This window comes from Mesoplodon bidens (genome assembly GCF_964165515.1).
Source record: "Mesoplodon bidens genome assembly, chromosome: 5".
Classification (NCBI taxonomy): Eukaryota; Metazoa; Chordata; class Mammalia; order Artiodactyla; family Ziphiidae; genus Mesoplodon; species Mesoplodon bidens.
In genome coordinates this window covers 9,657,536-9,680,422 of record NC_138161.1, presented here as the reverse complement: position 1 = coordinate 9,680,422, position 22,887 = coordinate 9,657,536, and the positions used below count along the sequence as shown (strand labels likewise).

Sequence of the window (22,887 nt, the reverse complement as noted above, 5' to 3'; positions counted from 1 at the left end):
GCAGTGGTTGAGAGTCCGCCTGCCGATGCAGGGGACACGGGTTCGTGCCCCGGTCCGGGAAGATCCCACATGCCGTGGAGCGGCTGGGCCCGTGAGCCATGGTCACTGAGCCTGCGCGTCCGGAGCCTGTGTTCCGCAGCGGGAGAGGCCACAACAGTGAGAAGCCCGCGTACCGCAAAAAAAAAAAAAAAAAAAAAAAAAAAACATGGGCAACATACAATGAACAATCCATTCCACATGTCCTGGTCATGCCCTCAGTTTTTGGTTGTGTTTCTTTTTCTAATTAAATTAAATGGGGTAACAAATTTAAATGAGAAAGAAATAGCAACCGCCTTGTTCATTTGAAATGAATGGTTGTGGTTCCTTGTAATTCCATTTATATGGGAAGAAGTGTATTCGTCAGAATAGGAAAGGTTATGCCATGGTAACAAACAGTCCCCAAGCTCAGTGATTTTTATAGTATTGTTGAGTCCTGCCTCAGTGGGTCAGCGGGTGGTTTCTGCTCTCATAGTTTCTCAGGGACCCAAGCTGGGAGGGGCTCCAGTTCAACCTGTGTCTCCGTGATCTTAGAGGCCAGGAAAGAAAACCCACTGGGCTTTGAGTTGGCTTCTAAAGCCTGTACCAGAAGTGACACATCATTCCACTCCTCTCACTGGCCAGAGTAAGTCATGGTGACACGCCTACATTCAAAAGGGCAGAGAAATGGGATCCTGCTGCTGTACAGCCCGAGTGAGCCAAACACTTTTGGATCCCAGATGACCACCTTAGGAGCTACAGCCCATCTTTTGCACCTCAGTTAGCAAAAGTCCTTAGACTATGCTGAGCAAAAGTGAGATTGTGACTTCAAAAGCAAGAGCTCTGCCTGACAAACATAACAGGTGAGCACAGAGCTTAGTTCTCCTCCTCCGAGATCATGGAGAAAGCCCACAGCTGCAGTATCGGTAAGCCAGTGAGTCACAGACATGGTTCCCTAAAAGCTGTGTCTTCAGGACTGGCCAGCTGATACTTTTTGAAACTGGGTGATGGGTACTTTGCTGTTCTCCCTGCTTTTCTATATGTTTGAAAATGTCCATAATAAAACGCACTGTTTCCTGTGCATTTCCCACAGTCGTTTCCTCTCTTCCTCGACACCTCAGTTCTTACCCACTGTTACAGCATGTGTTTCCAGGTCACCTCCTCAATTTTTCTTTTTGACACGAGCACATTAAAAAATTATTTTGTTGGCTTGCCCTTTGTTTTAAGCTCTCAGACTCTTACAAATAATAGTTTAAGGTATTTCTTGACGACCTCTAGGTATAGCTAGTTTTTTAGTTGTAGTTTTATTGAATTTGAGAGTTCCATTAGACCACATACTTCTGATGGAAAATATTATTTTGCTTCTTTTCCCTTTATCTCCTACATAACCTCATTATGTAGGATCCCATTTCTCTGCCCGTTTGAACATAGGCGTGACACTGTGACTTACTCTGGCCAGTGAGATGAATGGAATAATGTGTCACTTCCGGCACAGGCTTTAGAAGCCAACTCAAAGCCCAGTGGGTTTTCTTTCCCGGCCTCTGAGATCACAGAGACCCCTCCATGAGCTGAAACCCCTCCTAGCCTGGGTCCCTGAGAAGTTACAGAGAGCAGCGTATGTTTTAGAAGTGGGATCATTTTCTTCACTTCTAGGAAGAAAGCTGTCATGGCCCTAAGACCACATGGTCCGGGGGCAGCGGTTCTGACACACGTCCTGTGACCGTCTTGCGGGATGCCTGCCTTGTAGGAGGCAGGTGCAGAAGGCTGAGAACAGCAGAGGAAGGAGATCTTGGGTGCGGGCCCCAGGAGCTCACCAGCGAGCTCAGCCCAGAAGCACGTGGCCATTAGCACAGCACGCGAGTCGGTGACATGCGTACTTGGAACCGGGCGGAGCACAAATAAACGTGTTCCCCGCCTAGAGTTGGGGACCATTCTGCCTCGTTGAGCTGGGTGCACAGCTGAGTCTCCCATGGGGAAAATATTCAGGCAGAGCCCGCACGAGGCAGGCAGGAGCCACAGGTGGACCTGTGCTCTTAGGAAGCTTGAAGCTGAAGCATTAATACATGGAGCAGGTGAATGGGGCAGGACTTGCACCGTAGAGGCCTTTGAGCAGCTTTTTAAGAAGTGTGGACTTTACCCTGTCGGCTTTCAGTAAATATTTGTGAGTTGTATGGATTGTTTCACTGTAATGACGGCCACTCGGTATAGAAGATTGAGTCATGAGGACCCACCCAGTGCTCTGCGTGTGGTCACTCGATGCCACGAAGGACGGCGTTGACCTACTCCCGACAGGGGGTTGCCCTGTTAGCAAGAAATCCGCCGACCGTGTTTCTCAGATGCGGCCAATGCCCAGGGATGCTTTAGCGCAGCCCAGGCCTGTGTCCTGCTGGAGGAGGCCCAGCTCAGGGGGACTGTCATTCCATGCCAACAGGGATCTGACTTCCTTCTGGGGAACTGAATGGTGAGGACGCAGGAGTCATGGCCTGTACGTGTGTCCCAGACACTCAGGGCCACCTGGCTGTGCAGCCAGGCTGGGATAATGATGGGGAAATCCAGGGCTTCCGTGGCATACAAACGAGGGTTTTCTTGGGGACGGGAGGTCTGTGTTCTGCTTAGTCTCACGTGTAGACTAGAGGCTTCCGCAGACAGAAGCACACGGCTCCATCAGAAACTGGCCTGACAGGAACAGAGTCCCTTTGAAGGGATGCAGCGTTTCCCTTCAGTGCTGGGGGCTTCCCGGCCCCGTGGCCCTGATGCTGGCTCGTGGCCCCCCCTCCCCAAGCCCTCCCGCGCGGTCCCTCTGTCCTGTCATGTCCCACCTCTTACAGCCACACCGGGGCCTGCTGGTGTCTTCCTGGCCTCGGCACATGTCCTCTCCACAGTCAGTGTCACTGCTTTCTTCCTTATGTGCTTTTCCTCTTGTTTTCCAGGCTCTCCAGAGTAACCTGAAGTATTCCTTGCTGCCGAGACGGCTCATTATCAGCAAGAGATTAGCTCAGTGCCTGCATCCTGCTTTGCCCAGCGGCGTGCACTTAAAAGCCCTAGAAACCTATGAAATTATCTTTAAAATTGTGGGGACCAAATGGCTGGCCAAGGATTTGTTCCTATACAGGTATGATAGCATCCCCACCGTTTTACTTTTTTATTACCCAAGTAGTCCATGTTTCAGTTCACAAGATGAGAAAATGAGAAACAAAAAAATACAGAGGGGTGTGTCAGGTCACCATAACGCCATCACAGAGGGAACCAGGGCTCACCTTCTGGAGAATGTCCTCCCTGACTTTTCTCTAAGTCGGAGTGTAACGTGCAAACTGCCTGTCACCTGCTCTGGGCCAACAGTTGATTGTGACTGTCTCCTGACAAGCGAGCATCTCTATCACCAGTGTAGATGGCTGGCTGGCTGGCTGGCTGCTTTTGAAAACCCCCTTGGGCTGGCCAGTCGCTTGGAGCTTCTGAGCAGGTGTCTCATTTTCCCTCCTCTCCCTTTTTCTGTCCCGAAGCTATGGGTTGTTCCCTCTTCTGGCACATGCAGCCATGTCGGTGAGGCCCGTGCTGCTTGGCCTGTACGAGAAGTACTTTCTTCCGCTGCAGAAGCTGCTCCTGCCAAGCCTCCAGGCCTTCATCATCGGCCTGCTGCCCGGCCTGGAGGACGGCTCGGAGATCTACGACAGGTGGGTCTTATCCAGAGCTGACGGCTGTGCCCATCCAGGTGGGCCGCCCATGTGGTTTGCATTTTATTTCACTGCTGTATAAGAAACAGGGACAGTGGGACTTCCCTGGTGGCGCACTGGTTAAGAATCTGCCTGCCAATGCAGGGGACACGGGTTCGAACCCTGGTCTGGGAATATCCCACATGCCGTGGAGGAGCTAAGCCCATGTGCCACAACTACTGAGCCTGCGCTCTAGAGGCCATGAGCCACAACTACTGAAGCCCGCGCACCTAGAGCCGTGTTCCACAACAAGAGAAGCCACTGCAATGAGAAGCCCGTGCACCACAATGAAGAGTAGCCCCCGCTCGCCACAACTAGAGAAAAGCCTGTACGCAGCAACGAAGACCCAACGCAGCCAAAAATAAATAAATAAATAAATAATTTTTAAAAAGAAACGGGGACAGAAGTGCAGAGACCCGTGAAGCAGGGCGGGTTGATGTTGACATTTCTGTGGTGGTCTCTGCCTGACGAAATACCGTGTGTGCCTGGGAATTACCTCACTTCCGGGTGAGGGTCAGAAGGTAAGAAAGTTTCCTGGAGTCGCAGTCAGTGGGCAGCAGAGATGGGATTCTACTCCCCATATGTCACATTCTGAAGTCCTCCCTCCTGTTATACGAGGCTGCTTCCAAATGAAAAAGCAAGGCCACGTTTCATTCATGGATAAGCTCAAAAAGGGGTGAGGCTAAGCAGAATAGCTTTTTTTTTTTTTTTTGCGGTACGCAGCCCTCTCACTGTTGTGGCCTCTCCCGTTGTGGAGCACAGGCTCCGGACGCGCAGGCTCAGCGGCCATGGCTCACGGGCCCAGCTGCTCCGCGGCATGTGGGATCTTCCCGGACCGGGCCACGAACCCGTGTCCCCTGCATCGGCAGGCGGACTCTCAACCACTGCACCACCAGGGAAGCCCAGCAGAATAGCTTTTGACAAGTTTCAGAAGCACCTTGGAGAAATTTATCAAACTTATATGCATAAAAGTTCGTGCGGTGGTGTGTGTTTGTTTTGGTCATTACTTAGGAACAGGAGAGAGGAGAGAGGCTGTATCCATTCAGATTGCGTATACAGAGTGTCCTGTTTTTCTGGAGAATCATAATGTAAGAACTCACTTCCAGTGTATTAACTACTCTGGGTGATGCTGCAGTGATTAACTTCTGTTCATAGGACCCATTTTCAGAGCCCACGTGCAGCCTGACTGGGAGGTTTAGAAACCTGTGTGCTTGCAAAAGTTTCCATTTGATTACACAAGAAACTGCTCGAATTTTCTCCATGCCAGAGGCCCCAGCCGTGCCACCTTGGCCTATTTTGTGTCGGCAGTGACTGGAGGGTGCAGGCAGTGGAATCTCACAGTCAGTCCAAAGTCCACTCAAGTGCTCCCCTCAAGGAAACCAGATAATCAGAATGGCTTGTGGGACAGTCGCTGGTGACCAAGGGTGCATTAAAGTCACAAGCATCTGTGCTGGGATTGGATGTGCATTTGACCGTTTGGAGCTTTCACACAGAGCGGGTGGTGGCCATTCACTTCCCAGTGGGGAATCCACCTCGGCGGTGCACTGAGTCACTAGCATCCACTTCCCTAGGAGGCAGGGTCTGTCTCGTTGCTGTTTTAAACCTCGCACCATACCCTGAGAGTCTGGGTAGGTGTGTGCATAAGGGAACAGTCAGGGTCATGTGGGATCCACAAGAGGACCTTTACCAGACTGTTTCTTGACTCCTAGTTGCAGGCTCTTTCTAGAGTTCTGATCCATTCACGTTTTCCTAACAGATGTGTGTATGTAAATGCTTTTTCCCCACCATCTGAAGATGAATACATCAGCTCCCAAAGTGTATTGGTTTTTTTAATCTGTAAGAGTGAATCACACCAGGAGCATGTCAGGAGTTGGGGGTGTTGTCATGTGTTCTCCTAGTTGATAAACAGATGTTCATTTGAACAGTCGCTAAAGTTGCTTAACACGGGTGTCTTCTCCCAACATTGTGATTTCTTGATGTTGAACCAAGAGCTGAGCGAAGCTGCCTGAACCACTGAGTAGAGGCAGGTGTGACAGAAAGCCAAGCCCAGCGACTGCAGCCCTCAGAGGTAGGAGGGACTGGCCTTCCGAGGTGGAGGCTGGTCTAGGGTTGTGTGGTCTCAGAGCACAGCAGTCAGGTGACCGCACTTATCCGTGTCAGTTGGAGAGAGTTCAGCAACGATTCTTCCCCAGCGTGCATAGGAATTGAGTCAGACACCCCCGACCCCAGCAAATACTCTGCAGAGACAGGAAGGGGTGTCTGGGGGGGCGGGGCGGCGTGATGTCCAAGGCGGTAGAAAAGGCTAAGGAGTGAGTGAGTCAGTTTGGGGCTGGTGAGGACGGGTGACTCAGGGGTCTTGTGGAGGCGGGGACAGTTCCTGGTCTGTTCTTGTCAGTGAACCATAAGGGAATGGAAATTTTGGCCAGTGTTAGGACTCGTTACTCACCCTGGCTTTCTAATAACCCTTTGATGTCTGCAGATCACTCCTGGCCAGAATTCCTTTTTTAAAGTGCCTGAGAAGTAGCCACATAGTTTGCTGTGTTTTGCTGTACGGAGAAAACAGGATTAGTGGTGTTGGGGGCGGGAGAATACTCCACTCCTGTTCTGAGAAGATGGAGGAGAGGCGGAGGTTTTCAGTGGTTGGAAAGCAGGCAAAACCCAGCTCCCCAGAGATGTCCCTTTAAATCAGTGGCTCTCAGCCCGGGGTGCTTTCTGTCCCCCAGGAGACACTTGGCAATATCTGGGGACACTTCTGGTTGTTACACCTGGGGCGGGGAGGGTGCTACTGGCATCTAGTAGGCATTTTTTGTATGAAATGTTTTAATATACATGGAAGTGATTATTAAAAAGTAAGCTGAAGACAGTTTGGCTTATAGTAAAGGGAAAGAGTGGCATTCCTCTGACAGTTGTTTCAAATGCCAGCTGTGTGTCAGATGCTTGTCTGGGCATTGGGGGGCGTCAGCCAGCAGAGCAGACTTAGTGGTGACGGTGGCTATGTGGCCTCAGCATCAGCTGTTCTCCTGTGCTGAGTTTTTGCCCAAAGACTCTTAGGTATTTTCACAACATTTGCATCCCTTTTCCTTACCATAGCTGAGAGCTGAAATGCACAGAGGTTTCACTTCTGTGCAAGTGAAATCCCTTTGTGGGAGTTTGCCTCCGCTGTTGTATTGATAGATGCTATCACCCGGCCTGCAAGCTTTGTGTTCGCAGTCGGCGGGAAGGTGCCCCGTCAGCTGCAGGTGCACCCCGAGCGGAGAAGGGCCAGGCCTCGGTCAGTGTCAGTGGAAAAACAAGCCCGCACCCACTGATGCTGCTGCTTCTCTTAGAGGACGGCCGAGAAATCGCTGACGTCGTGTCATGGGAGACCTGGATAAAGATAAAGAGGCGAATAAATGCTGGTCGTCCGCAGGAGGGCTTCCTGGAGTGGGAGCCAGTGTATGGAGGTGCTGTGGGCAGAGTGATGGGAACTCGGCTCCAGACCTTCTGGAATGTACCGTGCGGCAGGAGGCCCAGGGGAATGTTGTCCCCAGTGTTTCTAAAATCCGGTGTCACTGGGCACATTTTTGGCTGTGCTCAGGTCGGGGGTGTCTTTATCATTATTTAGGTCTTCAATCAGTCACATTAGCCTTTGTTTTTTTTTTTTAATGACTCCTCCTACTTTTATACAGAGTGGCTGATCTGCTCATCCACTTTGGGCAGTGGAACCTGTAAGCACCATGTAAGCACCACGGCATCCACAGCACGGCCGGAGACGGAGACCGATCTCTGCCACAGGGTGACACAAACGGTCAGATGCTGCCTCTTGGCCAAGAAGCCGCACCCCTCGGTGACATGTTTGTTTCAGCAAATTCCGTTTCAGTGACAGCCAGCAGGTGGACAGACACAGAGGGGCGAGAGATGGCAGCATCTCAAAATGAGGAGGAAGTTGGTGCTTCCCGGCCAGGGAGAGAGAGCAGCGCCCGTGAGAGCCCGCGGGATGCGCCCTCATTCTGTGATCTCCCGCCCACAGGACGGACGCGCTGCTCCTGAGGCTGTCCCTGGTGGTCGGCAGGGAGGTCTTCTACGCCGCCCTCTGGGGGAGCGTCCTGGCGAGCCCGTCCATCCGCCTGCCCGCCTCGCTCTTTGTGGTGGGCCACATCAGCCGGGGCTCGCCCGGCAGGGAGCAGAAGTACATGCTGGGGACCGACTACCAGCTCACGGTGGGTGCCGTGCTCCCGGCGGCGTGGCGGGCTGGCTCCCCGGCGCAGGTGTCACCAGGGCCACGGGGTGGGGCGAGGGGCGGGGCGAGGGGCGGGGCGGGGCTGAGCAGCGGGAAGCAGAGGCGCTCTGAGGTTGGGCAGGCGAGGAGGCAGCGTCCCTGCGTAAGCCGCGATGGCGGCGTTGGCTTCGAGCACCTGCGTCCCGTTTGTGTATTCATGCGAGGAGGGCCCTCCGGGAGGCCCCGCAGCTTCCACGTTACGGCTGGCCGTCGACGGCTCTCCGCGGAGCCTGGCTGGGGTCCGCTGTTGAGCCACAGACAACCTCGTTTTCTTCCCCTGCCCCTGTCACACCGCCCACTGCCCGCACAGTAGGCTCGCTCCAGCTCCGGCCGTCATCCCCGCCGCCCTCCTCTCCTCTGGCTGCTCTCACACCTAGGCTGTCCGTGCCCAGGCCCCTCTTCCCTGCCAGCGACCTGCCTTCTCATGACCTTGAAGGATGGGAACTTCCCAGATCTTTGTCTCTTTTCCCCAAACTTCCCATTTGTTGAATGGCCTGCAGTCTGTCGCCACCTAGTGGTGGACCCAAGGCTTTGAAGTTAAAATGTTCAAAAACTGAATCCGTCATTGACAAAGTTGCACCGATAACTTACCCCTCTGAGTCCGTTCCTCTTTGCAAAGTGGGAATAATAGAGCTTCCTCACGGGGCTCTCTGAGGAAAAGGGTGATGAAAAGGACCTCTGCTTAGGGCAGAGGAGACCCTCAGTAGTCACGTTCCCTTCTTCCCTGCCCTGTCAGTACCACTTTGTTTCTTTCTCCGTATTCACTGCCCTGCCGCGGCTTCTTAGGTCTCGTTCCTGGACCATCATGTAATTTTCTAACCGGTTTCTCCCCATCCAGTCCTTTTTCGGTTGCTAAGAGATTCACTTTGCTAAAACATAGCTTTGCTCAGATCTGTACTGTGCTTGCAAAATACCTGTTTCCTGCAGGTAAAATCCATCCTCAAGAGTATTCTAACAGTCTGTTCGCAGCTCACCAGATGCCTCACTCTCCACTTCAGGCCCATTACACTCCCAGAGCTGGCTGCCTGGCCTGGCCTGGCCTGGCACGTCTGTGATGCTGTCTTTGCTCCAGCCAGCCCCTCGTCCTGCACTCACTGCCTGTCCCTCCTCTCCCCCATCTCAGCGTATCTCCTGCCTGTATTACAAAAAACTCAGCTCACCCCCAAAGCTTCACTGTTCTCCCCAGTTGAAAGATCTCTCCCTTTCTTCTTCCCAGTTCTAATAGATTTTTTTTTTTTTTTTGCGGTACGTGGGCCTCTCACAGTTGTGGCCTCTCCTGTTGCGGAGCACAGGCTCCGGACGCGCAGGCTCAGAGGCCATGGCTCACGGGCCCAGCCGCTCCGCGGCATGTGGGATCCTCCCAGACCGGGGCACGAACCCGTGTCCCCTGCATCGGCAAGTAGACTCTCAACCACTGCGCCACCAGGGAAGCCCATCTCATAGCTTTTTGTTACCACTTGTCATATGGCTCTTGTCTATTATGCAGCTGTATTACATCTATCTATGCTCAGAAAAGACACCCAAAATGTCTACTTAATTGGTTTGGAATCCATTTGACTGACTGTCTTTGGAGTTTTAGTGTAGCTGAAAGTTCCTATTGGAACCTAAATGTATTCGTTTCTGGGATTATAGAATTTGAGGTCTTAGAATCTGACGATCTGGTCCAAACCCCTCCATCTCTGAGATGGAACAGTGAGGGCTGCAGCTGAAGGTGTTCCCGATGTCACACAGCCCCCCTGGCGTCTGGAGCTACAACCAAGTTTCCCGTATTTAGATCTTATTATTCTGTTCACGATATAACACGGTGGTTTCAAGATTCCCAGGAAGAGTTATTTTCATTTTTATGACTAGAAAGAGTAGCCTCCAAATGATGTCCAGTGTCTTGGGCATGAAACGATCGTGGCTTTTCGTCTTTTGTAGGTAAAGTCCTTATGTGCATCCCTGCTGGACTCAAACGTGCTGGTGCAAAGAAATAATCTGGAGATTGTCCTGTTCTTCTTCCCATTTTATACCTGTCTGGTAAGCCGTTTGTGTTTTTGAGGGGAGTCGCTGGTCTTTCCTGAGGCCGTGGGGCAGACGGGAGAGGTCCGAGCCGTCTCTCCTGGAGGGGAGGGCGCCACTCAGTGACCGCTCGCTTTCAGCCATTCAGGGTCCTCGGTCATTTCTGTGAGGGTGGTGTTTCCATAGCGAAAATTGAATAGCCTCTTTCCCTGGTCAGCGTGTGAAAAACCCACCCCTTTTGAGAACCGCCTCTTTAAGATAAAGCTTTTGTAGACTGGTAAGGAGGGGTCACATGTCGGAAAGCCAGCGATTTACTATGTCATCTCCTTGCAGTATAGTTCTCTCTTTCCTCCTCATAGGATTGCAACGAGAGAGCCATCCCCCTGCTCAGATCCGACATGGTGCGCATCCTCTCGGCCGCCACCCAGACCCTCCTGAGAAGAGATATGTCTCTGAACAGAAGGCTTTACGCGTGGTTACTAGGTACTGAGTAATTCGCGGGAGTTGAAAAGTCAGAGCTAAGGTGAAACCTTTGAGTGCTGATGTTTGGAATAAAGTCGCAATCTTGTTGATACATTTCTGAATCACAAAGTGTGGAAAGATAACACGGTGACTGAATTGGCACTGGTCAGCTGAGTTCCGCTGCCTACCCCACAGCTTTGGTTATTTTGCAGCTGTTACATAAAAAAAAACGGAAGTAATGGGATTTTTAAAATGTTAACCGAATTCCGTTTTAAGAACCTTGAAAGACCACACAATGATGGTTGCTAAGCCTTATTCAGGAAGGAGTTGCATGGGATAAGGCTGTGTGTGAGAAACCCAGAAACATGGAATATATGTAAAAGAAAGTTTTGTCTGGATGGGAACGTTTGTGGCATTGACACGTTTGGGCAGATACTTGGATGACTTTGGAAGAGCATGAGAACCCTGGTTCATGTTTCTGTGAGCATGTGTTCTTGTGAACAGACTGCAGACCTGTAGGAAAAGAGCCGTTGACTGTTGGTTGGATGGAAGGCTTCAGGGGGACAAGTCCAGGAAATCACAGGGCCTAAAATTCCCAAGTCCGTGTACCTAAGAGAAGGTGGTTTACAGAGCGATTGTGAAAAAACTCCGTAGTTTTTTTTTTTAGAAAGACTTTATTATTTTATTTATTTTTATTTATTTTATTTTTTTTTTGCGGTATGCGGGCCTCTCACTGTTGTGGCCTCTCCCGTTGCGGAGCACAGGCTCCGAGAAAGACTTTATTTTTTTAGTCCAGTTTTAGGGTCACAGCAAAACTAAGAGGAAGGTCTAGAGAGTTCCCATCTCCCCCATCCTCCCCGCCAAGCACGGCCTACCCTGTCACCGGCATCACCCACTGGAGTGGCACGTTTATTACAGTCGAGGAACCTACACTGATACCTTATCGTCACCCACAGTCGGCTGTTTACACAAGGGTTCACACTTGGTGCTGTGCATTCTGCGGGTTTAGACAAAGGTATGATGACATGCATCTACCGTTATAGTGTCACACAGTATTTTCCTGCCCTAAAAATCATCTGCTTCTCAGCTTTTTTTTTTTCAACCCTCATAGATCTTCTCATACCAATGTCAGAAAGTCCTCTTAACCTTTTCTTCCCCTAGTTGTAAAACTTCCAGAAGTCATAGCACAGAAGCTTATGAAGGATTTCCAGAACGATATTTACATGCTCTTTGAGCATTTTTGTTAAAAGGATGATTTTGTTAAATGCACGGCTGCCTTCCAGTGGGTCTCGGCACACTGTATGTAGACAGGACCCTGGACTCAAGTTCAGTACCGGCTCTGACTTGCTTAGCCGCGACCCCAGGAGTCCAGACTCTCTGCTTAGAAAGATGCTGTTCCTTGCCCTGAGGACCTTAGAGACGTAACCAAGGCTCAAAACGAGGACATATAGTTGAGAATACCTTGATTTTTACATAATGCCATACAAATAAATACTGGTTTTTAATAATAATACTCATTCCATTAGATCCTTGTAATCATACTTGTCAAAGACAATCAGGATGAATTCTTGGGGTAAACTAAATTGATGCCCGTTGAGATGGGGTTCTGCCTGTCTGATCCCTGGCCCACCACTGTCAGAAGAAAATAGGTCTCAGTTTTGCTGGATCTGATTTTGGTTTTCTGTTGGAGGAATTCTATTTTTAAAAATGTCAAAGCAAAAACAAACAAACAAAAAACCAATAGGGGCTTCCCTGGTGGCGCAGTGGTTGAGAGTCCGCCTGCCGATGCAGGGGACACGGGTTCGTGCCCCGGTCCGGGAAGATCCCACATGCCATGGAGCGGCTGGGCCCGTGAGCCACGGCCGCTGAGCCTGCGTGTCCGGAGCCTATGCTCCGCAACGGGAGAGGCCACAGCAGTGAGAGGCCCGCGTACTGCAAAAACAAACAAACAGAAAACAAACAAAAGCAAAAACAAAAAAAATGTCAAAGCATGAGACCTTTGCACAATAAGATGTACTTTAAATGTATAGTTTTCTTTACAGCTCATGGTGCTTGTTCTTTTATAGGTTCAGATATTAAAGGAAATACCATTGTGCCAGAATCGGAAATCTCAAATTCTTATGAAGACCAGTCGTCGTATTTTTTTGAGAAATATTCCAAGGATCTTTTAGTTGAGGTAAAGGAGCATTTCTGGAAAGTAGATCCCAATTAGGGCATTCTTGACCATGGTTCTTCAGTGGAGTTCCTTGTGGGACCTCAGAAGTAGACAGGGGGCCTGTTCCTTAGTACACGGTTGGGAAAATCTCGTGTATGGTTGTCCCTTAGAATCTGCAGGAGATTGATTCCAGCACCCCCCTACCCCACCCCACCCCCATGGATACCAAAATCAACAGATGCTCAAGTCCCTCATATTTATAACTTGGCCTAGTATTTGCATATAACCTATACTCATCCTCATACCTTAACCCGTCTCTAGATTACTTATGATACCATCTCTAGATTACTTACGATGTAAATGCTTTGTAAATAGTTGTAGAATACAGTGTAAATGCTATAGAAGTAGTTGCCAGTGCACGACAAATTCAAGTTTTGCTTTTGGGAACTCTCTGGAATTTCTTTTCCAGAATATTTTCAATCTGCAGAACCCACGATATGGACCAGGGCCTACTGTAGTCGCCTCGTGCTGCATGACTGCTTTTAGGTCTATCCCAGAGCATTTAACAACTAGAACAACCAATAAAGTCTTACTGTACTTTATATAATACCCTAATATGTGGCTTTAAAAAAAAAAATAGGGTCTGGCCGAGATACTGCACCAGAAGTTCCCTGACGCTGACGTAGAGGATCGCCACCACATGTACCTGAAGCCTTTCCGCATCCTTATCAGTCTGCTTGACAAGCCAGAAATAGGTAACATTAGATGAGCTTTACCATCATACACCATTAAAACTCCGGTGAGATACAATCAACGTGTTATTTAGAATACACGTTAATCTTGGAAGTTCAGAATCTTGAAGTAGTTTAGTCATGCTGTGTGCTTCAGTTTTCACCATCCGGGCACCACTTAAAAGTTTTGCACAATTACTTTGTGCAAATACCTTTGAGCTGTTGTGCTCGTGTGCGTGCGTGCCTACAGGGCATGTACAGTACTGACCTTGTGAGAACGTTTCTTCAATCAAATCATTTCTTCAACTGAGCCGTGATTGTATTCTCAAGCAAATAGGGGACGCTTCTCCATCTTCCTGCCTTGTGACCCTGGGCAAGCCCCTTCTGCTGTTTGGGCCTCACTGTTTTCCTCTGACAAATGAAGGGGTTTGAACTAGACTCTGGTTCCAAAAGCGTTGCCCCTTATATACGGTGGTCCTCTGGGCACCCATTGAGGAACGTGACCTACCTTCTCTCCCTTCCTTTAAAAAAAAGAAACTGGGGCTCCCCTGGTGGCGCAGTGGTTGAGAGTCCGCCTGCCGATGCAGGGGACACGGGTTCGTGCCCTGGTCTGGGAAGATCCCACATGCTGCGGAGCGGCTGGGCCCGTGAGCCGTGGCCGCTGGGCCTGCGCGTCCGGAGCCTGTGCTCCACAACGGGAGAGGCCACAGCAGTGAGAGGCCCGTGTACCGGAAAAAAGAAACTGCCCCAGTATCCATTCACTGCAAGATCTCAACATCTCATCCCTTGAACACGATAACAGGGAAGGAAACCCCCTTCTCCGTGGGATTCATCCCTGATGGCATCATCTGAGTGCTCAGGACTTGCCCACTGTCCGGGCGCCATTTGCAGAGAACGAGAGCTGAGGGTGTTCGTTAAGTTCCTCCTCCCTCTGGCCTCAGGATGGGGACCCTTTGTTTATGCATTCAGAGATGGGCGTGGGGCATCTGTGCAACAGGGAAGGTGCTAGGCTCTAGGTGTACAAAGGGAAACAAGGGCTTCTGGTCAAGGGAGACGGAAGGGAGACTGAGGTCCTGGTGTGTTTTCACTGTTGTTAATAATGTGACATTTTTTTGAGCAGTTATTTTGTGCATCATTAATACCCATCTCCTTGCATACTTCTGTACCGCCAACAACCCTGGGGTAGATTTTCTTACTATACACATTCTACAGAGGGAGAGACTAAGGTTGAGCAAGGCTAAGTCATTTGCCAGGGGCCACCCAGGAACTGGGACTCAAACTCTGAAGTCTGTTTGACTCCAGAGCCTGAGCCCTCTTTGTCAGGACTCTGATGCTTCCCTGATGGCACTCGGATGGCCCATCCCCGAGATGTTACTCACGTAACACCAATGAACTTGGGTACCAGGACAGGTGCAGCTTTGGCTGTTCTTGACCAAAGTCAAAGCACAAAGCTTTTGTGCCTCCAAGCTCCGCCCTTGGAGATGGGTGTTTCATGTCAAGGCCTTGACGTGAGCCAAGTAAAGCATTGAGCTAGCTTGGGCTCCAGGTCATATTTTCTGGAGGGGGGGTGAATGGCCGGCTTTTGCCCCATCCCAGCAAATTCGTCCTATCTGATAATTTAGTTTTCCCAGGAAAGACACACTTGAAGGGCAAAGGAGTGGATTGATCATGTAGACTAGAAGGCATAGGAGGGTCATAGGTCAGTCTTATGTGTGCTTTGGCTACCAAGCTTTAGCCACTTCCTCACTTCTTCCCCTTGAATCTTGACCACAAGCTTTCCTTCACTAGTAAAAAGCATTTGGCAGTGTTACCTTATAGATAAAATACACCTGGGACTTATCGTGAAAAAGAGACCTTTTGTCGTTGGAAGCGTAAGAGGTTAGATTATGTGCTGATTCCTTGTTTGACGGAGCTTTTGTTTTCTCTGAATCATCCTGTGTTCATTCCTCTGAACACATGAGTGGGAAGTCACGCCCTCCCATCAGGCCTGCTGGTTGATGTTTGTGGAGCAGAAGTGTCCAGCCGCCTTCCAACTGCCTGTCTGGCAGGGTCCAGTTCTTTTGTGCCATCTGAGGCTTTTCTGGGTTGGTGTTATTTCTTTGGTGTCGTTCTAGCTCATCAGTGAAAGAATTCAGAGTAGGAAGTTGCCCTACTCTGTTGGTGCTTCTGTGCAGTGACGACCTCTGGCCAGGCAGTTTCTGCACACCTAAAACATTTAGCCCACTCCCCACCTCCTTCGAGAATCCTCCTGGGGGCATCTGGGCCTCAGTCCTCTTGTCCCCTTGTAATCAGGACGGCCTCCCTGATTGCATACCTGGTTCTGTGGCTATTGTGAGGATTAAATAAGTTAATAGTTTTAGAATGCTTAGAACAGTGGCCAGCACACAGTAAGCTCTACAAAAATGTTGGCTGTTTTCACAGCTGTTATTCCTCCAGCTAACAGTGTCATTGTCACAACTAAAGTTTCCATACATTTAAGGCTATATAAATTATCTATGTGTTAGATAGAGTTACTCTCAATACGCTTTATGCATTTGTCACTGGTTTACAATGGATTTTTTAAAAAACATTTTGATTATTAATTTATTTATCTGGACATTTTCTTTTCAATTGCAGGGCCTCAAGTCGTTGAGCATTTGTTTCTCGAAGTCATCCGGGCCTTTTATTCTTACTGCAGAGATGCTCTCGGCTCTGATCTTAAACTGAGCTACACTCAGAGTGGAAATTCACTGATAAGGTACTGGTGGGGCTTCCAACTTCACTCTTCCTCCCTCCCGAATGCCATGATTTTTTTTCTCTGTTTACCATAAATTGTGAAGTGCTCAAGAAAGTTGGGATGCAGAGGGTCAGGCCACGCCTTAAAATAACCTGTGCTCTTAATCCATATGAATCGACTCTTCCCTATTGAATATTGTGATGATTAAAAGGAGTTTGATCTTGTCTCTGCCCCACACTGGGAAGTACCAACCGTATTTACTGATCAAGTGTGAAAAGTTGCTCAACAAAGGCAACTGGGCCTGGTGTACAAGTGGTGAGTGACGGGGGAGGGCCGGCGGGAGGTCAGGTCAGGAAGTGGGGCGAGTGGGTGTGAGTCTTCAGGAGACCCGTCAGAAGGGCGGGTAGCAGGGAGCAAGGCGAGGGCACCCCAGGGGCATGAAGGTGCTCTAGGGCCCTGGAGGCGGGGTGAGTGGGGTTTGGGAGACAGCGGACGTGGCGATAACTTAAAGCGTGTCGTTAGCCATCAGCTCTGTGTTTTGTTCCGTCTTTGTACTTTCTAAGGTAGTACAACCTTTTCCTTTTTACTTTACTCTTAATATAATTTCCTTCTCCCTGACTCGGCATTGGGTGTATTAAAATTTTAAATCGATTAGAAGATTTTTCTGATTTATTAATTGTACGTATACCAAGAGTCTTTAGTGTTTGCTTTTTTCTCGCAGAATGAGACTAGTTTATTGTTTTCCTGATAGGAAAGTAATACATGTTCATGGTAGAGTATACCAATATTTGAAGGCATCAAGGGAAAAGATATTATCCATAATCCCACTGTCCTTCAGAGAAAAACATAAAACATTTGTATTTCTTTTCAGATTTTCAGTGCATAAGTACACAGGTGCCTATCGTTTATTTTTAAGGTGGAGTTACAGTACCGGTTTAGTTGCCTGTTTGTTTTTTTTGATGCAAGTTGTGAATGGCTCTACACTCTTCTCCTGTGGAGGACAGTGGTTGCCTTTAAGTCCTCGGTAAGGAGTTACACTTATTGAAGAAATCCTGACTGATTGACCAGTCTCTTATTGATTGACTTTCGGGCGGTTTCCACTTTTTCAATATTTTAAAATTGATCTCGGAGAAGCAGCAGCAGTGAGTGGTGGCTTGAAGCAAGATCTCAGTTCCCTGCCCAGGAATTGAACCTGGGCAGCCTGGATGAAAACCAGGAATCCTAGCCGCTAGACCAGCAAGGGCAAGAGACTAGACTCCAGTTTTCCCTGGCTCTTGCCAGGTGCAAAAAGCAGGTGCAAAGTTTACTATTAGAGGCACAGCACGACAGGTGGGAGAGCACACAGAGAACCCGATTATTTAAGTTTCTTTTTCCACACCTGACCTGCCCTAGGACCCTCCCCGATATGTGTGTGCAGCTTTTTTCCAGGACGGATTCCAGCCCAGAGGCCCATGGCGGGGGCCTTGGCATCACCTATTGTGGGGTGGCGCCCCCTCCTTTCTGACCCCCAAGGAGCCTCTCTGCGCACACGCCATGTCTCCCTTGCCCCAAGGATGGGAAATATGTGACCTCTCCATCTTTTACTCGGACAGGGTTTAGCCCCTCTCTGTTCCTGCCATGACTGTTATCTTAAAGTGTCCTCAGGAGACAAAGCCTGGCTATTTACTCTGTTTCTGTTGTTATTTCTCTTTCAAAGTGCAAACAGGAGGCTGGATGTAAATGCCTAACCTGGAGCCCATCTATCTCCTGTCTCAGGAAATACAAACAGGAGGCTAGTTGTAAGTGTCCATCCTGAAGCCCACCTTTTTCCTGCCCCAAGAAATGTAAACAGGAGGCCAGTTGTAAATGCCTAGCCCGGAGCCCATCTATCTCCTGCCTCAAAATGGCATTGTCACGATATCCTTATGCCTACATCTTTTTTTTTTTTTTTTTCCTGGCCGAGCTGTGCAGCATGAGGGGTCTTTGTTCCCCGACCAGGGATTGAACCCATGCCCCCTGCATTGGAAGTGCAGTGTCTTAACACTGGACCACCAAGGAAGTCCCCCTTTGCCTACATTTTTGTGTACCTCTACAAGGATTTCTGTAGGATAAATCCCTAGAATAAATTTCCTGAGTCATAGAAGATGTGCATTTAAATGTTAGCCAAATTTCCCTCCCAAATGGCTGTACTATGTTATTCCACCAATAGCGTATGTAATTACCTATGGTTGGACTAAAACTGGTTTTCCATATAACATTCTTTTTTACAATAGCTCTTTTTTCTTTAATTTATTTTTATTTATGTATTTATTTATTTGTTTTTGGCTGTGTTGGGTCTTTGTTGGTGCGTGCGGGCTTTCTCTAGTTGCCACGAGCAAGGGCTACTCTTGCGTTGCAGTGCGTGGGCTTCTCATTGCGGTGGCTTCTCTTGTTGCGGAGCACGGGCTCTAGGTGCACGGGCTTCAGTAGTTGTGACTTGTGGGCTCTAGAGCGCAGGCTTAGTAGTTGTGGCGCACGGGCTCAGTAGTTGTGGCTTGCAGGCTCTAGAGCGCAGGCTCAGTAGTTGTGGCGCACGGGCTTAGTTGCTCTTCGACATGTGGGATCTTCCCGGACCAGGGCTCGAACCCGTGTCCCCTGCATTGGCAGGCGGATTCTTAACCACTGTGCCACCAGGGAAGTCCTACAATAGCTCTTAAGCTTACTTCTGAGGGAATGGATCAGTATAAATACTGTTTAGGATGGCACGATGCATTCTATTCCCTATATAAGAACAGTAATACTTTTTATCTCTGACCGAGTTTGTCAGTCTCTCTAGAAATAAGTTGTAAATGGTACAATGAATTCGTTTTTCAAACATGGCATTCCCGTAATACAGGGTTTTTTTATAGATATATTTATAAATATCCCTCTTCCTTTACAGTACAATAAAAGAAAACAGAAATGCCTCTGAGATTGTTAAAACAGTGAATTTGCTCATCACATCCCTGAGCACAGACTTCCTATGGGATTACATGACAAGGTGCTTTGAGGACTGTTTTAGGTAAGCCTCCAGTTCAGGGCTTGTGAACATGTGGGAAGGAATTGAGGGTGTCATGGTCTCGTAGCTGCTTATTGTGGTCAGATTATACTTAACTCGCTAACGCTGGGTCGTCTCTGCTGAGTACACGGTTGAATTCACTTAAAATCCTAACAGAACTAAAAACAGTGCCATTGAGAAGGTTCACATGATACTGAAGCTTCCTTATTAAAATCGAACTTCAGAAACTCGTCTGTGCATTTTCTGGTTAGGTCGATCTAATCGCCTTCCTTTGCATGGTGCCCTTGGAGCCCTAATCTATTCAAGAAGCTTAGTTTTGTGGTCCTGGGACTGGAAAGTGTTTTTTTTGTTGTTGTTTTTTTTTTTTGAGGTACGCGGGCCTCTCACTGTCGTGGCCTCTCCCGTTGCGGAGCACAGGCTCCGGACACGCAGGCTCAGTAGCCATGGCTCACGGGCCCAGCAGCACCGCGGCATGTGGGATCTTCCCGGACCGAGGCACGAACCCGTGTCCCCTGCATCGGCAGGCAGACTCTCAACCACTGCGCCACCAGGGAAGCCCAGAAAGAGTGTTTTTGAAATCATCAGTCATCTTAATTTCTTATTGAAATTAGTGTGAAACTGTTCAGATGAAAGCATTCATGTTCTAAGCTACTATAATCAGCTTTCCCGTCACTTTCAATCTGGTGAATTGCGCCACCTCCAAATGGCTGGCAGTGGCGTGCTCAGGACAGCACACTTTCCTGTGGAGTCCTTTCCCGTGTGATTTTCGCTGTGAAGGAGGACTGATGTAATCTCTCAAACCCCATTTTGTCCCGTGAGTCATGCTGTGAAACTTCGTTCTTGTCACGTCCTTTGGAATGCTCTGTGTTCTCACAATGTCTTCAGTACCTGCAACTGTAATCAAAGCATAACTTATTAACGTTTGCCGCGGGCCATCCCCTGGACACCCGCAGGAGAAGCAGGCCCATCCATCATATAAGAAAGCCGGAGCTCAGAGATGTGAAGTACCTTGTGTGACATTGCACAGCAGAACATCAGCAGCTGAGATTAGAACCAGGCGTGCCCGACGTCCCAGCTGCTCCTGCCATGCCCTTTGCCTCGTCTGGTGCCAGGCCCCAGCAGGCATTCAAACCTGTGATGAGTAAATTAATTGTAATCGGATCCACGGCAGACAGCAAGGCCGTGTTATACTGAGGCTAGGGTGTATTTTGGTCAGCTTAGTTCCATTTCAGATTTACGAGGAGTGCTTTCTTTAAAAAAATAAATAAATGAATAACTATGAAACAGTCCAATGTAAGAAAGGATGGGACATGACGTCAGACACACATGCACCCATTGCTGAAATTATAGACCACACTTGATCGTTGTTTTTCTTTTTTTTTTTTTTTTTTTGCGGTACACGGGCCTCACTGTTGTGGCCTCTCCCGTTGTGGAGCACAGGCTCCGGACGCACAGGCTCAGCGGCCATGGCTCACGGGCCCAGCCACTCCGTGGCATGTGGGATCTTCCCGGACCGGGGCACGAACCCACGTCCCCTACATCAGCAGGCAGACTCTCAACCACTGCGCCACCAGGGAAGCCCCACATCTTTTTTTTTTTAAAGGAATAAAATGTTGCTACCCAGATAGAGCTAACTCCCCACCTTCCCAGCCCTTTTTCCTCCTTTCATCCCAGCTTTCATCACTGTTCTGAAATTCATGTCTGTCCTGTGATATCTGTGTTTTTATAACGTGTATCCAGAAACGATATAGTCTGTTTTGTCTGTTCAAATTTTATATAAATACTACCAAGTTGTTTATAACCTTTTGCAGTGTGTTGTTTTGGGGGGTGGGGTGTGGTCCACAGCCCTTTGATTTATATACACCTAGTTCATTCATCTTAGGTATAGTAGTCCTGTGTGTGAATAAACCAGTTTCAGTCTTTTCATTGTTGCAAATAGTACTCCGGTGACCGTGTTGGTCCTGTCTCTTTACACACAGACGCATGGGTCTCTTTAGAGCAGGCACCCAGCAGCAGAATCTCCCAGATGTAATGGATACAGTTCTTCAGTCCCTTACCAAGATAAATGTCAAGATAACTAAGCTATAATTTACAATGAAGAAAATTAACTCAGGTTGAATTGTACTGTGATTGCTAGATGAATCCAAAATTACTGTTTTGGGAACTAGTATATTGACTTTTTAACTTACGTATCCAGTTGCCTACTTATTGAAAAGGAAGAGTTGAGCTTGAGAATAAGATAAGCCCAGTGGAGTTACTCTTCTCTGTGGGAGCTGAGACATTCTAAGCAGCTCGTGGGGAGATGAGCTCCTGGTGACATGGAGGGAGCTGTCTCTGGTTGCTCTGACAACTGTCCTGCGTTCTGTCACCAGGCTCTTCCCCCGGGAACATGCCTTTGGTTTGGGGCTGGGGGCCTGGAATTGTTGCTGTTGATAGCTCCAGATCTGCTGGGTAGGGAATCCCACGTGGGCATGGACCACGCTCACCTGATCTGAGGAAGTTCAAGTCAGAGTGAACCTGTTTTGGAGACAAGCAGATTCAAGACTTATTGACACTTGTCTATATGTTAGATAGTTTTTGGCACCAAAGCTTCATTATTAGAACTGCAGAAGCTGTCTTTCATTATGGTTGGAATAGAATAAGCAACTTTATTGGAAATCATAGGAAACGCTTGAAATTATTATAAGAGAGTTGTTTTTCTTTCCTGTGACTCACACAGACCCGCAAAGCAGAGTCTCGCTGCCGGGAGACGCGTCGGCCCCCCACCGACAGTCTCGGAGTTCTGCTCCCTCCTCGTGTTCCTCCTCGACGTGATCCCCCTGGTACGTCCTTTGCTCTAAGGAGATGGCCCAGTGCTGGCTGTTATTTACATCCTGATTCGTGTTGTTGGCCTTTTTATGAACCTAAACTTACTGAAGAAGTAGTTTTACCTAAATACATAGCACTGTGTTCATGTGTGTTTCAGCATGGAAGATGTAGTTGGATGTTGTCTCTTTTAGGTCCTTTTAATATAAGGGGTTATAACTGTTGAGCCAGTTGTAAGTGGGCTGAGCTGAAGTTATGAAAACCAGATGATGAGCTGAGTGTCACCCATCCTAAATAACAACAGTTATTTAGGAGTGAGAGTTAATGTATGTCCTTTTTTAAATTTTTTATTTATTTATTTGGCCGCGTTGCGCGGCACGCGGGATCTTCGCTCCCCGACCAGGGATGGAACCTGTGCCCCCTGCAGTGGAAGCACAGAGTCTTAACCACTGGCTTGCCAGGGAAGTCCCAGAGAGTAAATGCATTTCTTAGTTAAAGTCACACCCTTGGCTCATTTTCTCAAAGGAAATTGATTTCTTTAATATAGAAATAAATGTGGCGATTATTTTCTGCTAGAAAGAGGAAAGCCACCTGAAAGAGGAAGAACGTCCATTGATTTATTTAGATCAGAAAGATATTATTTTGTTTTCTGATTTGGGAATTAATGTGAAACAAACTTATGCTGTAAAAAAAATTTGAATTTTCTACTGGTTACACATTAAACCCGTGTCTCTGTTTCACAGGAACTTTACTCCGAGGTGCAAACCCAGTACCTCCCTCAGGTGCTTGGCTGCCTGGTGCAGCTTCTGGCCAAGGAAATGGAGGCGCTAAGCCTAACTGAACTCACGCACGCACTGAAGACATGTTTCAAAGTGCTCAGCAAGGTCCAGATGCCGCCTTCCTACCTGGACACGGAGCCTGCAAGTGGAAGCTTGGTACGTGCTGGGAGGAGCCGAAGTGGTTCTCTGGGCTGAAGGAACCTTGTACCTTCCCGTGTAGGGCTAAAGACTAGAAGATA

The 22,887-nt window shown here is 48.6% G+C and overlaps 1 protein-coding gene across 8 annotated transcripts in view; it reads left to right on the top strand.

Moving 5' to 3' along the window:
* The window catches only part of DOP1B (DOP1 leucine zipper like protein B), a 107,642-nt gene that overhangs the window by 30,592 nt on the left and 54,163 nt on the right, over nt 1-22,887 (top strand). For all 8 annotated transcript variants that reach the window (XR_014015876.1, XM_081234477.1, XM_081234474.1 and 5 more), the window contains exons 3-13: nt 2,946-3,127; nt 3,516-3,686; nt 7,735-7,924; nt 9,904-10,002; nt 10,344-10,467; nt 12,513-12,622; nt 13,242-13,356; nt 15,949-16,069; nt 18,948-19,067; nt 21,784-21,886; nt 22,613-22,804. Coding sequence is in view for 7 of the 8 variants with exons in the window: in XM_081234477.1 (XP_081090603.1) it covers nt 2,946-3,127; nt 3,516-3,686; nt 7,735-7,924; nt 9,904-10,002; nt 10,344-10,467; nt 12,513-12,622; nt 13,242-13,356; nt 15,949-16,069; nt 18,948-19,067; nt 21,784-21,886; nt 22,613-22,804 (1,527 nt within the window). In the remaining variant the exon portion in view is untranslated. The remainder of the gene's footprint in view (nt 1-2,945; nt 3,128-3,515; nt 3,687-7,734; nt 7,925-9,903; nt 10,003-10,343; nt 10,468-12,512; nt 12,623-13,241; nt 13,357-15,948; nt 16,070-18,947; nt 19,068-21,783; nt 21,887-22,612; nt 22,805-22,887) is intronic.